The sequence below is a fragment of the Mercurialis annua genome, linkage group LG8, assembly GCF_937616625.2.
Source record: "Mercurialis annua linkage group LG8, ddMerAnnu1.2, whole genome shotgun sequence".
Lineage (NCBI taxonomy): Eukaryota > Viridiplantae > Streptophyta > Magnoliopsida > Malpighiales > Euphorbiaceae > Mercurialis > Mercurialis annua.
The window spans coordinates 33,403,098-33,419,337 of NC_065577.1; the positions used below are offsets into that span (position 1 = coordinate 33,403,098).

General features: G+C 31.5%; 1 protein-coding gene across 1 annotated transcript; it reads right to left on the reverse strand.

Moving 5' to 3' along the window:
* Positions 1-386: 386 nt before the first annotated feature.
* On the reverse strand, positions 387-8,858 carry LOC126659963 (protein DOWNY MILDEW RESISTANCE 6-like). The gene is made up of 3 exons (XM_050353296.2): positions 8,554-8,858; positions 8,215-8,462; positions 387-1,153 (listed from the first exon to the last, which is right to left on the reverse strand). Exons 1-3 carry the CDS (start codon positions 8,749-8,751, stop codon positions 586-588), a joined length of 1,014 nt encoding a protein of 337 aa, XP_050209253.1. The 5' UTR covers positions 8,752-8,858; the 3' UTR covers positions 387-585.
* Positions 8,859-16,240: the final 7,382 nt, after the last annotated feature.

Below are 16,240 nucleotides of genomic sequence, written 5' to 3' on the forward strand. Positions count from 1 at the left end.
ATATCTGTGAGCAAAGAGTCAACCCAACTCTCAAACTTACGTGTTGGAATTAGGGGTGAGTATTCGGTCGATTCAGTCAAAACCGAACCTACAACACCTTACTGAATGAACCATTCGACCGAATATCCAAAACTGAACCGACCGAATAAGAAATTTTTATTGAAAACAGAATTGACCAAATTAGAAAGGATAAAAATTTCAAAACTGGAACGGCGGAATAGGTTGGTTAATTCGGTCTAGTGACAAAGTTTGCAATACAATCTATAGAAGATTGCAAGTTAGGAATATCATAGCAGTTTAAATACAAGTTTCTTTTATAATATTTAAGTTTGAATAATCACATCGAATAAACATAATTAAAAGGATTAAAATAAATTACAAAACAATAAACATTAATATCCGAACATAAATTTAATACGTTAAATAAAGTTTGAACAATAACAACACAGCTTATACTAATATACATTGAATTTTTTAGATGTCTTTGTCGATGCATTTTTCATATGCTTTTACCAAAGACTAACACCAACTCTCCTTGTACACAAAAAGAGAGCATTAATTTATTGAAAAAGGATGAACATAGTACTAATTCTTAAACAGTTCCAAGCAATGTTGTTCATCTAGATTCCTGCTCCAAAACTTTGTGTAATATTCAGCGTAAGTGAAATCCTTATATATCGCTCCGGATTTATTTTGGATGAGAGGTTTGGCGGGGCTGATTAATGCATCATCACATGGGCATAAAAATGAAGCAACAGATGTTCTAGCTTTATCAGCATTCACCACAGCTCTATGACATATACTCTTATATCTTCCGTTACTCAATGCCTGCAATTGATCACCGATGTTAATGACAAAAGCGTTGGGGTGAGGTTTAACAGCGAGCCATTTGCCGTCTTTAAGGACTTGAAGACCGGCTATTTGTAGATCCTGTAGTAAAATTGTGAGAGAATTAGGATCTGTATGTCCAGGCAATCCATAGGTTAACTCAGGCTCTGGACAAGGTGGATAGTAGTTCACAGCCATATGTTGTCCTTGCTCACTCAATACCTCGTTCACGTAATCTTTTGGAAGGCCTAAGCTCTCTGAAATTAGTTCTTGTATTCGAAATCCAAGTTTCCGGACTTCTGCACAATATTTACTCACAATTTTCCTATAGAAATAATTTGAATTTTACATTAGACAAAGAATATAAATAAAAGAATAAATAAATAATTCATAACAAAAGAATGAAACGGAATGACATGATTAGAAAGAGAAACTAATATGAAAGGATAGAATGATAAACACCGAGACAAATATGTTTTATCTTTAGTTCTTCTCCAATGTTTAGAAGACAATACTGAAATGAGTAATACTATTTAATCCACGTATTTTGACCCATCTTATTAAACCACCTGACGTGCCAACAAACGAGTTGATTAATTTAAAGAAAAAAAATTATACTTTTGGATAGGAATGTATATCACGTATAACAGTACAATAAGATGGTTAAAATAGATGGATTTAATAGCATTCAAACTAAAATATAGATATCTAATGATATTATATTTATTAGTTTCCTCTTGCAATGATAAGATTCAAACAATAATTTATGACATGGTATAAAATTTAATAAATGTTCTCTATATTCTAGAGAGATTAAAACTTATTATTTTAAACACTCAAGAATAGGCAAATTTAATTTATATAATTAAGTTAAAATACCATTTTTTATTTTTCTATTAATTTCAACCAATTTTATTAAAATTTATTAATCATCATTTTTCAATAAAAAAAGTTAGTTGAACATCTAGTTTTCAAAAGTATTACTTATTAAAAGAAAATATTTTTAAATATAGAATCAATAATATTTAAATAATTAAATGAAAATATAATGCAAAAATGAAAAAAACTAACTAGTTTAAATTGGGGAGTATTTCTTAATTATTAAACATCATTAAATTTTTTTTAGGGAGACGGAGCGAACAGCTATTAGAAAAAATACTTGTCAAATGGAACATCAAATTAATATTATGTTTAGACCTTAACTACTAAATTTTATCAATCATTAAATAGACATCATCCCGTATGGAATAAAGTTTGTTTCTCTTAAATTTATTAAATATAAAATATAAAAGAATTAAATGTATATTAACTCAGCATTTGCATGTAAGAAATAAGACTATTTTAGTGTAGTTCTTATTTTGTTTTAACTAAGTTCAGTTATGAAAGAAGAGATATAAAAAAAATATTCATATATAAATTTGATCTAAATATAAAAATTGAATTCACAAATAAAATTTTATTTTAAATTGGCAAAAGATACAAAAAAGCTCTCGTAGTTTTTAAAAATACAGATTAGCTTTTAAACTTTTTTAGGCACAATTAAACTCTGTTAGTTTTAAATTTGAACAAATAAACTCTTGAAAATATTTTATTAAACAAATAAATCTTTCGTTAAATACATCAAATGTCCTTAATAAAATTCAAACATATCCTTTTTTTTGTTTCAATAAAAGAGGCAAATGCCTAAATCAATTACACCTCAACATTTCTGCAGTATGATATCCTTAATATTTACACTATATCTCAATTTAATCCTTTAAAGATGTTTTATTAATAAACAATTTAAATTAAGAAATTGATTGAAACAATATAAACATTTTAAAAAAAGACCTCTAGAGAGTGGAGGTCGTTGGAGGAATAGACAAAGATTTATCTCCTTTTGATTTGAAATCAGACATATATTTGTTCTCAAACCACAGACAATGGTCTGCTGTTAGACCTTCGTCTGTTCTTAGATAATCATTGTATGTTCGGCCGACTATGGTTTGTTGTCGGCGAACGGCGGCCAGTGATCTGATTTTTTAAATTAAAATTTAGTAATTTTTAATTAGATTTAAATAGATTTAATTAATTTTTAATTGATTTAATTGAGTTTGATAAGTTTAATTAGGTTTTAATTAGTTATATTTAATTGGTTTTAATTAGATTTAATTAAATTTTTAATTGATTTATTTAAATTTAAATTGGTTTAATTAGATTCAAATGATTTTTAATTTGTTTAATTAGGTCTAATTGAATTTTGATAAGTTTGATTAGATTTTGATTGATTAGGTTTAATTGGTTGATTCATTTAATTAAGATTAATTAGATTTTAATTTATTTTAATAGAACAATTAAATAATTAGAATTAATTAGAAACAAAAGAGTGAAAAAATGCTAAACAAAATTCCTAAATGACGGAACTTTTTTGTTCAATTTTTTTTAAAAAAAGGCTTATTCATATTCAAAAAAAATTCAAAAGCTGATTTATACTTTAAAATACCTCGATTTTTTTTTTTGATATTTTTTTCCTTTTAAATTTATACTTATGTATATAGAAATGCATTAATTTGATGGAATTATCTATGAACATATTTTGTTGGATAAGATGTATGATTAAGCTATATACGTGCTATATAAATATGATTTGATATTGAGCGGTGATAATGATTTTAATATGAATATATACCATTATGAGAGGTTAGACGTGTAAGAACTATACTGAGTAAATAATTTATTAGTTTGAGTTTAATTTGAAAAATCTCTAAATTATTTTATAAAATTAGTTTAATAACAAACATGATTAAATTTGTAATTTTGAAAATATATACTTAAAAGAATAATTGAAAAAATTTATTTATACATCTATGAACTTCAGAAAAACGAGTCTTTAGAAGCCAAACGATCAGTGGCCAAGCCACATATATTACAAGACGGCATTTGCCCTTTAACTTACAAAAATTACAAATTTTTATGTAAAATTAAATTCTAATTTGTACAAATTAATATTATACATTAACCCTAGTAATTTTAATAAATCATACTTGTAACTTTTCGATATTATATAAAACATGGTAAAAGGTCTGAAAAATACCGACCTTTTAATTTTTTTCAATAACACCCTCACCTTGTAATTTTTTCAATAGCACCCTATTTCGTATTTTTCGATTTCAATAGCACCCTAAATTTTTTAAAAAAAAGATGATTTTATTATTATAAGGATTAAACTTTTTAAAATAATTAAATCTAAGGGTCATTTTATACTTTTTCCTATTTGGACACATTCAAATAAGTCCCTTCACTTAAAAATTTCAAATAAATCCAAAAAAATAAATAAATATATATTAATAATTTAATTTTAAATCAAAAAAAAAAAAACTCGAACCCGCTCCGCTCCGCTCGTCTTCCTTCATGGAAGACCAGCAGCTGGTCTTCCATGGAGGAAGACCAGCGAGCTGCTGGTCTTCCGCCACGAAAGACTAGATCTGCTGGTCTTCCATGGGGGAGACTAGCAGATCTGGTCTTCCGCCACGAAAGACTAGATCTGCTGGTCTTCCATGTCCGGGGCGGGTTTTTTTTAATTTAAAATTAAATATTTATTCATTTTTTTTATTTTATGAAGAAAATGGCATTTATGTATAATTTAAAATATTGTAGAATATTTAGAACTTATGATATATATGAAGGATTTTTTTTGAATATTAACCAAATGAAAAAAGTTCAATTTGATGTTTTAGGGTGCTATTAAAACCGAAAAATACGAAATAGGATGCTATTGAAAAAATTAAAAGGTCAGGGTGCTATTGAAAAAAAAAATGAATAGTTTTTCAATCTTTTTGCCATAAAACAATAATATATTTTGCCCCCTGCACACTGGAGGCCTAATTGCCAATTCAATGCTAATAAAGGGCAGATCTCATTTTTCATGACAATTATGTCCCTTTCTTCAATCAATTTGAATTAAAAAAATCACCAAATTAGCAGTCACTTGAAATATGACAAGAACAATTATTTTATTGAGATATATGTTACATGTAGCGTCACATCAAATAGTTATCTTTTTAAAATTAAAAGTATTGTGTTAGGTGTGAAAATAAATAAAAAATTAAATGTTGGCTAAAACAATCAACAAAAAATTGAAAATGCGTAAAAGAATTTGCTAGAAAAATTTAGGATATGTTCGAAAGTCTTCAGAAAAAGATTTTAATGAAAAATATGATTTTGTTTTTGATGAATGAAAAATATGAAGTTAGGGTTCAATTAATATTGCACCTTAAGACACTTCAAATAATAATTTTTTACCTTAAGACACTTCAATCATAATTTTGCACCTATTTTTTTAAAAAAGACATTATAATTTTGCACCTTCTTTGTTTCTTCATTAAGAAAATTAATTTATCGCAAATTATTCTGCTAATCGATGGTGATCGATTTTTTTATCATAATATTAAATTTATCTTATTTAGAGACGGGTTTCTCTTATTTTATGTGACAAACATTTTTTTTTTTGGGTAAGCCCATCCGGTTTCCAAGGCTTCGCCCTGACTAATCCGGATTCGACCCGTGTCGCGCACCTGGCATGGTGGGGGAGTCTTCCAGTGGGAATTTTCTGCATTCACAAGGACTCGAACCCGAGACCTTGTTTAAGCGATACCAAGCCGCTTACCACTTGGACCAACTCCCATTGGTAATGTGACAAACATTTTGACATGCTCTCCATAAAGAATAAACATAACAATGGACTAATTTTTCTTAATAATTTATCTTTTCATAAAAGATCAGCAAGCAATGTTTTTAATTTTTATGCATCCTTAGATGGTTTAATGCTGATAGTAGATCTCATTTTTCTATATGGTCTGAAAAATATTTACGAATACATTAAATGACATTATTTTTTACATCATAAATAATTCTGAAAAATATTTACGACGACTACACTAAATGATACACACTATCTATCTTCTCAATGATGGGCGAAGATGATTTTTTCCGGTTAACCGGAAAATCTTCTTCTTTTCGCCCATAGCACTATTATTTATAGATCTCTTGTTTCAATAAATCTTATAAGGTGTTTGTTTGTTTTGATTTTAATTTGGTTGAATAAATTTTAAGGTCTTTTGCAACTCTTTGATCCGAAATTTTAAATCGCTTAAGATTCTTTAACTTTTTTCAATATTTTAGATCCACGTTCTTCTAGATCTAAAATTTGAGAGATGTTGTGTTTTGTTTCTTATTAGATCTAATTTTTGATTTTATGATTGAAGATAGACTTGAAGGGCTTGAAGTTTCAAGGTTTGAAGATCGTATTTCAATATTTAAACCATAAATGTATTGGGTGACCCATTTGGTGGTTTGAAGAGCCCTTATTGATGACTGTATGTACAGCTGTATTTATAGCACTCATCATTATCTTAGAACAGTTTTTCAATTTGTTGAAAAACTGTTCATTTATGTAATTTTCGTTATTATTAATGAAAATTTTAGCCTTTGACAAAAAAAATGCTAAAAATGACATTACACTATTTTACTTAGAGTGAAGATCCAAAGAACCCCCTGAATTTGGCACGAAGTATCAAATAAGCCCAATCTCGCAAAATCGGATCAAACCACCCCACAACTTGTCAAAACCGGATCGGTTTCACCCTTTTAATCAAAAAAGAGAGTGGAATAAACTAATTTTAAAAATTAACCCTGATTAATCTTAATTAAAACACTAATTGATTTATTTAATTTAAAATTTAAGTAATATGCAATTGGGGGCTTTTTCTATCTTTTTTCTAATCACTATCAACTAAAATTAACCCTAATTACTAAACCAAAAATACTAAACCGGCCGCCGACCACCTCCGGAATCAATTTCGGCCACTGCCCCACCTCCGGAATAATCAAATGAAGAACAGATCCACCTGGAATCTGTTCTTCATTTTGTTCTTCAAATGAAGAACAGATCCCAGGTGTGGGATCTGTTCTTCGTTTTTGAAGAACAGATCCCACCTGGGATATGTCCTTCGTTTTTGAAGAACAGATCATACTCGCCCTTTAACTGAAAAAGGTTTACACTACTTTTTTAAAACTATAAAATTCCATATATAAAGTCTATTTATATTTAATATTGTTTTTAATAACGTCTTATATATACTTTCAAAAGTTATAAATATATTTATTTTTATTTGAATGATTAAACCGGTGAGTACTCTATTAAACTTCAAACCGATGGACACAACTGTTTTGGCCACAGGCCATAGATTCAATTTTTAAAATGTGTTTGCAAAGTGCATTTCCAAGACGGCATGTCTTACTTGAGTAGCTACTAAATTGGAGGGGAAATCGTGATTAGGCTTCAATCTTCATTATAATTGGGTAGTTGGTTACTCTAAGAACCGGCTTAAATGATGGGTTGAAGATGTGAAGTGACTCGACTAAAAATCAAGATTTGTAAATTACGTGTAAAACTCTTACACTTTGTTGAGATGCTTCTCTTACCCTTCTTCTATTAAAGTAAACATTCTCTAATTTTTAAAGTAAAAATTGTGAATAATACTTTTTCCGCCTCATTTTCTGTATTTTCACTAAATAAATTAACATTATTAAGAATAGTTTGATATTTGTATTTCATTTTATGTTACAGCAAACAGGGACCCGGAGGAAGGGCGAGTAAAAGTCAACTCAAATGGGGTTTTTAGAAGTAGTAGTGTCTCAATAGAGTTCCCAATGAAAGATGACCTTTAAAGCATCTGGTCTGGAAGTTGAGAAGGTTACCTTTAAAGCGGATAATAAAAGTGTCGTGGATTGGAGAAGAAGATGATAGTTGAAAAAAAGCATAAAAAGATCCCTCACATTTTATTTTGAAATCAATTTGATTTTTAAAATATTAAAATGTAATAAGTTATAAATATATACTAAATGTTAATTTTGTGAATGATCTAAATATTAAGGACTATTTTAATCTTTTAACCTTCTAAAACCACCTAAAGTCATTTAAAACCGGAGAGTGTGTTCACTCTCTAGGGTGAGAGTGGGAAAGGGGGTATTTGATACGTTTTTGTATAATTATGGGGTGGTTTGATCCACTTTTACAAGGTTGGGCTTATTTGATACTTCGTGCCAAATTCAGGGGAGTTTTTGAACCTTGACTCATTTTACTTATTTAGCTTGTTTTATCATAAATTTCGGTTATCACCATAATCCAAATAATTATGTTTAATCTATTCTACATTCAATATCTAAAATAAAAAAATAAAAATTCGTATTGATTTAAATAGCAAATAAATTAAATATCCAACAACATAAAAAATAACAATACATGCAATCATAAATAAAAATAAATAAAATTTAATATCGAATAATTTGTCTTTTAATAAATATATTTTAATTTTTTTTAAATTTTAAAAGTATATAATTACTTACTTGAATTGAGGAGGATTAGAAGGCCATTGAGGCACATACTCGTCAAGAGGATAGCAATGGAGTCTGAGATAGTCTCTCCAGTTGTGAACTTTTTCCTTATTCATATTAAAACTTGTCGATAATCTCATAGTTTTCGACGGATCATCCGAGTACAGTTTCAGCTTTTCCTCGAGCGGTAGATTAAAAAATTCTTTCGCCACCGATAACATACCCGCCACCGCTTCATCCGCCACCGCATGATTGACCACCTGCAACATACTCATAACTCTCATATTTTACCGCCGAAAGCAAAATACAAAGAATTTCAAATAGACACAATTAACGACTAATTTTACTCACCTGGAAAAATCCATAATTCGAGCATGCATGTCCGATCTGTCGAACAATTTGAGCGTGATTTTCGCAGCTCAAATCAATAACCGGAACATCGTCGCATGTTGAAACTTCGGTTAGCCTGGGACGTTCCGATTCCGGCCTAACGTAACTTTCCGGGATGTTTGTATAGACAGTTCCGGATGAAAGAACTTTTGTTGCCATGGATTTGATGAGTGAGAGAATAACAGCAGAAGAAATGAAGCTTAAAATTTACAATGGAAGTGATGAACAATTATGCAGTGCACCTGTTCAAGAATAAAGAAATAAATCGCACCGGCTTATTTATGGTCCGACTTACATGCAAGTCAATGAAGCCCATTAGGCGACACGTCACCCTAATAATTTGTTTGTCCCTGTGTCACATGATTCACTTTGCTTACGTCAACACGGGTTAAGGTGTCGGATGTCATCCTCACTAACGTAACACAAAATAGAGATTCATGCTAAGAATCTGTAGTAGACCTACAGAATTCGTCCATTAATTTATGAAATACAGTCGACTTTTTAATAATTAATGTATACGACGTATTACAAATATATTATTTTTTTTATTTTATTAGTTGTTTATTTAATTAAATAAATTTATTTATAATCAGGTGTCTGTTTTAAATTTTTTGTGGTTATATAACTTTCATTATTGTACTTTAATCTTATTCTTCAATATATCTATTTTTGATAAAAAAAATTATAAAATATTTATTATATAGTAGGATTATATTAGTAATTACTTCTATAATTTAAAATAAAAGATCTATTTTTTTTGATATAGGGGTCCATAAGGTTTTCTGGAAGGGTCTAAACTATGAAATGGTGCCTTTAAACCTTCCACATTCAGACTAATCCCCACTCGAACCGTGTAGGTCCCTTACGGGAGCCGGGAGGCAAACTTTGACCCCAAATTTTAAAAGGTTGCATACATGAATACAGTTCGAACCCACGACCTCATTTAAACTAGAAGAGCGCCTTATCAACTCATCTACGTCGTGGGATTAAAGATCCACGTTTTTAATATGTACAATTTTAACTAAATGGTCAAATAAAAAAGAACAGAAAGAGTAATTATTAAAATTATTAATTTACTGAATTTATATAAAAAAATTATAAAAATTATAAAATATATTTTAAAGCATCTACATTTGTAAATCTAATATTATAAAAATACTAACTAAATACACTTTACAATCACTCAATACCAAAAAAAATAACTTTATATTCAGTTTTAAAAAATATCAACTTGATATAGAATCAAAAAATAATTATTAAAAAGATGTATTTATGGAATAAATTAATTTTTAATATCTTTTTGTACTAGATATGTTTCACTTCCTTTTACATGTTCATCAAATAACTTCTTTTGGAATTTTCTCAAACGAACAAAAAAGTCACAATCTGATGATATTTCATCTTCCACCTTAGAAATTAAAGTCGGCGTTGTTCTAAATAAATCATCAATTTTTTTACATTTCTTTAGAAAAATTTCTCAAATAATTAATATTCCTATTGGATATTTCAATGTTTATTAATTATTAAATAATATAATTTTTAATTGAAAACAAGTCTCTTTTCCCTATTTAATCTATATCTACATCCGACGTGGAACGAAATTGGTTTCCTCAATTTTTATTAATTATTAGAATTATTAATTTATTAAATATTAGCTATTAGAAGGTCTACTATATTTATAAAAATATTTAAAAAAAATTATCTAAAGTTATAATATAAAGGCTCAATTACCAAAAAAATACCAAACGTTTGTAAGTTTTATCAGTTATATTCAAATTTTAAAAACTATGCCTATATAGCCCATTTCAGCATATTCGGTACCTTTTGTAACAAGTTTTTTGAATCGAACCGATTTTTACAAAAGGTACTAAACATGCTGAAATGGGTTATTTGAACCGATTTTTAAAAATTTAAATGTAACTGATAAACCTCGCAAATATTAAGTATTTATTAGTAATTAAGCTTAATATAAATTTTTTCATTTAATCACATGACATAAATATTTTTATTCTCATAATTTAATTAATTTTTAAAATAAAGATAAAATATGAATTTTAAATAAATTTAGAGGTACACACAAAATTATTTAAATAAGAAAAAAATCCAATATTTTTGCAAATAAATTAAAAATAGTATATTTGTTGTAAATTTTTTTAAATTTATATATTTATATAATTTAGAGTATCAAATAAGTTAGTTTATAAGTTTCTATTTTTTCTAAATTATTTATTTTAATACTGTTATTTTTTAAATCACTTATTAACTTTTATATATATATATATATATATATATATATATATATATATATATATATATATATATATATATATATATATATATATATATATATATATATATATATATATATATATGTTATAGTAAATATTTTAATCTATATTAACTCTTGACCTCTAAAAATCATAGTGTTCTATCAATTATTTATTTTATTAAGTATCAATATTTAAAAACAAAATTAATCTAAAACTTTAACAAGTTCATATTTTATGTAAAATATTATTTAATTTTTAATATTTTTACCCTATATTAAAATTATTATCAAAAAATATTAATAATCAACAAATTATAACTCAAATAATATAAGTGTTGGACAACAAATTGATATGTTATGAGATCAATTTAGTTCACATGCACTCCATTCCTTCCACTTATCAAGAAAAAAAGAATATCGATAATAGAGATAATACAAACTTTTTAAATCACTTATTTATATTATAATTATTTTAGTTAGTATTATAATTTATATTAATTTTAAAGTTTTACATAATGTTCTAATGTAAGTTAACTTCTAATTTATACAAACAAGTTATTTAATTAAATATTAATTTTTAGAAATAAAATTAATGTATAGTTTTAAAAATTTCACATTAATTATATATAACAAAAATTATTTAATTTTTTGTTATTTTCATATTGTAATTTATTTGATTCGTACCTAGTATACAAATTATTTAAAAAAAACATTAATATTAGAGATTGTAAATACTTTTAAATAATTTGTTGCTAATTGATGGAGTCTGCCTTCTGAACCGGTGAGTGAACCTGCAAAACAGGGTAGAAGCTAACCGGACGGTGGTTGTCCGATTAACTCTCCGATGCTAAAGTCAGTCTAGAGCTTTGAGCAGCGTTTTGAGTATATGAATGTAATTGTCATTCTAGGCATACCTCGTGCTCCTTTTATAGTAGTCGAATATACCTAGTAGAGTTGTATTAGGCAAGTGAATCCTACTTTATAGGGATTCGGCCATATCGTAGAGATTCTCCTGATTTGTCGGGATCTACCTTAATCTGATAAGTCCTATTTAGGAACGTCTTCCTAAATAGTCTTATCTTCCTAAAGTAGAGCTTATCCTTCCATATGTAGTGTTTGTGTCCGAATAGGACAACACTTCCATAATTAGTCGATTATCCGAATCCCGGACCTGACGCGTATTCGGCGGATCATGTGGGATTCGGTCTTTATTAGCATGTCACCGAATCTTAAGAGATTCGGCATTTCCTTCACATCTTCGGATCTTCAGGGGGAGTTCGGTATCACCTGAGAGTGAATCTCCTGTAACTCGGCTCCATTATACTTACAATAGGATTCGGTATCCATCATTAGCCCCCCCGCAAGTGAGCTGAAGTAGTTTGGCATTTATGCCTTAGTGGATTTTAGCTCTTTTGGAGCTGAGTTCTCTTATTCGGGCGAGTCGTTTTATATTCCGGGCGAGTCGTTTCGTATGTTTGTGGGTGACGTTTCTTCTTTAATAAGATTCTGAGTTGCCACGTGTCGGCATTTAGTGATTCAACGGTTAATGATTCAAAAACTCTTTGTATTTAATCTCTTTGCATTTCTTCTTTTCCCTCTTACTTGCTTTTCGAATTTATTCTTATTCCTTGCAGCTATTTCCTCTTCGTTCTTTGTTTGATTATTTGGCTATTCGTGACTTGTTTCTTCCAGATTTTTCAGGTATGTTCTCTTTTTTCGTTTGGATGTTAATACAGTTTTCTTCTTTGTATATGTTCTCCATGATTTATGTTCTGGAAATTCCCTTTCTGTACTTGGTGTTCTTCGACATGTTCTTCAACGTGTTCTTCAATATATTTCTTGTTTGATCTTTATTCTATATTTATGTTTGTGATTTCCTGTTCTAGGATGCCTCTTAGTCGAGTGGAAGATGCATGTGCTGCTATGGCTTTTACCAGATCAAAGCTTCGTAGGGATGAAGTTTTAGATATCTATTTTAAGTATAGCTTTCCTTTCGATTATAGGGTAATATTACCCGGTGCCGATATGGCTGCTTCCGATTCTCCAGGATCTTCTTGTAGGGCGGTTCTCTTCGAAGAGCAATTTGCTGCTGGTCTTAGGTTTCCTTTAGATTCATTTTTAGTAGAAGTGTGTAGGGATTTAAAGGTTGCTCTGGGACAACTTTATCCCGGTACGATTAAAGTAGTGCTTGCTTTTTCGGAGGCGTGTAGGCTTCGGGGTTGTGCCCCTTCTCTCAAAGTGTTGTATTATTTTGTAGACTTTAGGAAGTGTGATGGTTGCTTAGTTTTCGCCCTTGGCAGAGAAGGGCGATCTCGTATTTATCTTCCTTGCCTAACCAGTCGCTGGCGAAGGCGTTTCTTTATCGTTTACCATAAATTTGCTTTTCTTCATTTCTCGGATGGTTTTTCTTCTCACCAAGTTCGGAGCTGTCCGTCTCCTTTAAGTTTATCCGAGTCAAAACTTGCTTTCGACATATCTTCCTGTAGTGTTGTATCGCGTCCCATTCTAGATGTCTTGGTCAATAGTCATCTTCGGCGTCGATGGTTTCCTTTGGAGGATCCTCCTCGAGGCTTGGCGGATCTTTGCTACTCTTTTGTTCGAGGTATATTAATTTGCTTAAGTTCTTTTTGATGTTTCTTTTGTAGGATGTCTTCTTCTTCTGACGATTTCCTTTCCGGGTTTCAAGTAGATTTGGACGTTCCGATGGGTGGTCCTGATGTTCCTATCGCCAACATTATTCCTGGCGACATTGACGTGGATGTGGCTCCTGTTGATATTCCCCTAGCTCCCGTTGATATAACGTTCCCTGTGGGTGGTGAGGTTATTGTTGTAGATGATGATGATGACTTGGCTGATCCGGTAGGTGACGAGGCGGTTCCGTCACTACTTCCCCCTCTAGCATCATTTACCGTCTCGGGGGGAGTTGGGGGTGTGGCTTCAGAGGGGCCGGTTGTTGGTGATTCGGGAGAGATTTCTCTAGGTCGAGACCCGGATTCTCCGTCTAGGAAAAGACGTCGAGTTGGCGATGGTTCTCCATCGAGGGAGAGTTTTCCTGGAAACTCTTCTTCTGCTCCAGATTTGGTTCAGTGGGTCGAAGGTCAGGATCCTGCTAGTTTGCTGAATCCTAGAGTGCTGGCGGAATATATTCGAACTCTGGCGATTCCTGATGATGTCACGTGGTTCTGTGGTAGGCCGGGACAGGAGCTTTCCGATCTAGCTTGTTTTCATGGTTTCTCTGTAAGTGCTTTCTTTCTTGAGTATAATATGTTTTTTGTATTCAGTTGTTTTCTTATTTGTTTATTTCTGGTGTGTGTAGGCTCTTCAATCTGTTCTGGTATTGAACGACCGCCGACAGTGTGCCGAGGAGGAGGTCGAGCCTCTGTCTTCTCTTTTGGCGACTTCCGAGTCTGAAAGGGCGAAATTGAAGGCCTCTTTGGAAGAGCATGATTCCCTTCTGGCGCAGCTCAAGGCGCAGGATGCGATTAATGATCGCCAAGTGAAAGTGATCGAGAAAAAGACCGATGACTTGACTCAAGAGATTGAGGAGCTCATTCGGATCAATTCCCTTGTTGGTGGGGAGAGGGACAGTCTAAGATCGGAGGTTGAAGTCCTTCACATCCGTCTGCTAGATACGAAGGCTTTTTACTCTGCTTTGATAAGCGAGTATCGCCTTGCGATTGGGAAGAAGCTTCTAGAGCAGAATCCTAATATTGATCTTTCTGGGGTTAACGGGTTGGATCCCCAGGCCATCGCCCGTGATCTCCTCGTCAAGATGTCTAAAGACCGCGTCTAGTAGTTTTTCTTTTGATTGTATTTGCTGATGTATTAATTTTGCTTTTTGTAATTCACAATTTATGAATATATTTTCTTCGTGTTTCTTCGAAATGTGCTTTCGCCTTATTTTTATGTACTTGTCTTGCCTCGAGGGTTATTCTAAACCCTGTTCTTGGCGTTGCTTTTTATAGAGTTAATCTAAACTCTTTTTATTTTTGTTTTTGTTTCGAGTTAATCTAAACTCTTTGTTGGCGATTTGCCTTTTCTGAGTTAATTTAAACTCATTTTTAGCCTTTTCTGGTGATTTGCCTGGTTCGGCGATTTTGCTTTGAGTTAATTTAAACTCATTTTCTTGGCTCTTAGCCTTTTGTGGCGATTTGCCTAGTTCGGCGATTTTGCTTTGAGTTAATTTAAACTCATTTTCTTGGCTTTTAGCTTTTCTTGAATTTGATCTTGAATTTATTTTTTCTTCTTTCGTCTTTGATTTAGCCATTCGTGGCTGTTCTTGATTTTTATTTCTTTATTGGTTCGTCTGGCTAATCAGATGGTGGCAAAATTGAATTTTTATTGATAAAAAGATGGCATACAAAATATTAAAGATAGATTTGACGCCATCTGGTAAGACGGAAAGTCGTTACCGATGATGGGTCATTTTCCGTTCCTATTCTTCCTTCTTTTCGGTCTTGTTTTCTTGGAGATCCACCACTGACTCGTCATAGCACTTCTTGGCTATTCCTTGGTCTCCTCTCAGCGTCACTACTCCCTTTTCGGTTGGTACTTTCATTGCAAACGCTCTTATGCTGGTTACTGCTGCCGAATCATGGAGGAAAGGCCTTCCTAGGATGGCATTGTATGTCAGTTCCATGTCCACTATGTTAAATAGTGACATGATTTTCTTATTTATTCCTCTTTCTGGGCCGATTATTACTTCCAAGGTGACTGCTCCCAGTGGAGTGATGGAGGGGCCGCCGAGTCCTGATAGCGGAATTGGGACTCGGCGTAGCCTCGACGCTGTTCCTCCCAGCATTTTGTATGCTGCGTTTGTCATCAGGTTTACCGCGCTTCCTTCGTCGATTAGGATCCGCTCCATGTTCCAATTTTCAATGATAGTAGTCACTACCAAAGCATCGTTGTGGGGTGCTTTGACGTGTTCATAGTCTTCTACATCGAAGATCACTGGCGGCATGTGAGTTTCTCGTATGTTCATTACTTCCTTCCTCTGCTTCCTCCTGATCGTGGAGCTGCTATGTCCTCCACCGTTAATCATGTGTATGGTTCCCAGAATTTTGGATGGGCGCTCGTCTTCCTTTTCTTTCGGCTTGTCTTCTCTGTTTCTTTTTTCTCCCTTGTCATTGCTCTTCTCTTTTCGGGCCACAAATTTCCTCAGCTCGCCTGTGTCGATCATTCTTTCGATCTCGACCTTCAAGTCCCTGCAGGTATCCGTTTCATGTCCGTAATCGTCGTGAAATTTGCAGTACTTTCTAGTGTCTCTTATCTCTGCTTTCATCTTTGGTGGCCATACCACGTTTTTGACGTTTTCTTTGATCCACATGAGGACATTAGTTCGGCTGGTGTTTAGCGGAGTGAAGTTATTCTCGTCATCTC

What these genes read in the sequence shown, in the direction of transcription:
- LOC126659963 (XM_050353296.2), bottom strand. Translation starts at nt 8,751, where the DNA reads ATGGCAACAAAAGTTCTTTCATCCGGAACTGTCTATACAAACATCCCG. An exon ending in CGAATTATGGATTTTTCCAG is followed by an intron (nt 8,463 to 8,553) that starts GTGAGTAAAATT and finishes AGTATGTTGCAG; the next exon opens with GTGGTCAATCATGCGGTGGC. An exon ending in TCTAATCCTCCTCAATTCAA is followed by an intron (nt 1,154 to 8,214) that starts GTAAGTAATTAT and finishes TTATTTCTATAG; the next exon opens with GAAAATTGTGAGTAAATATT.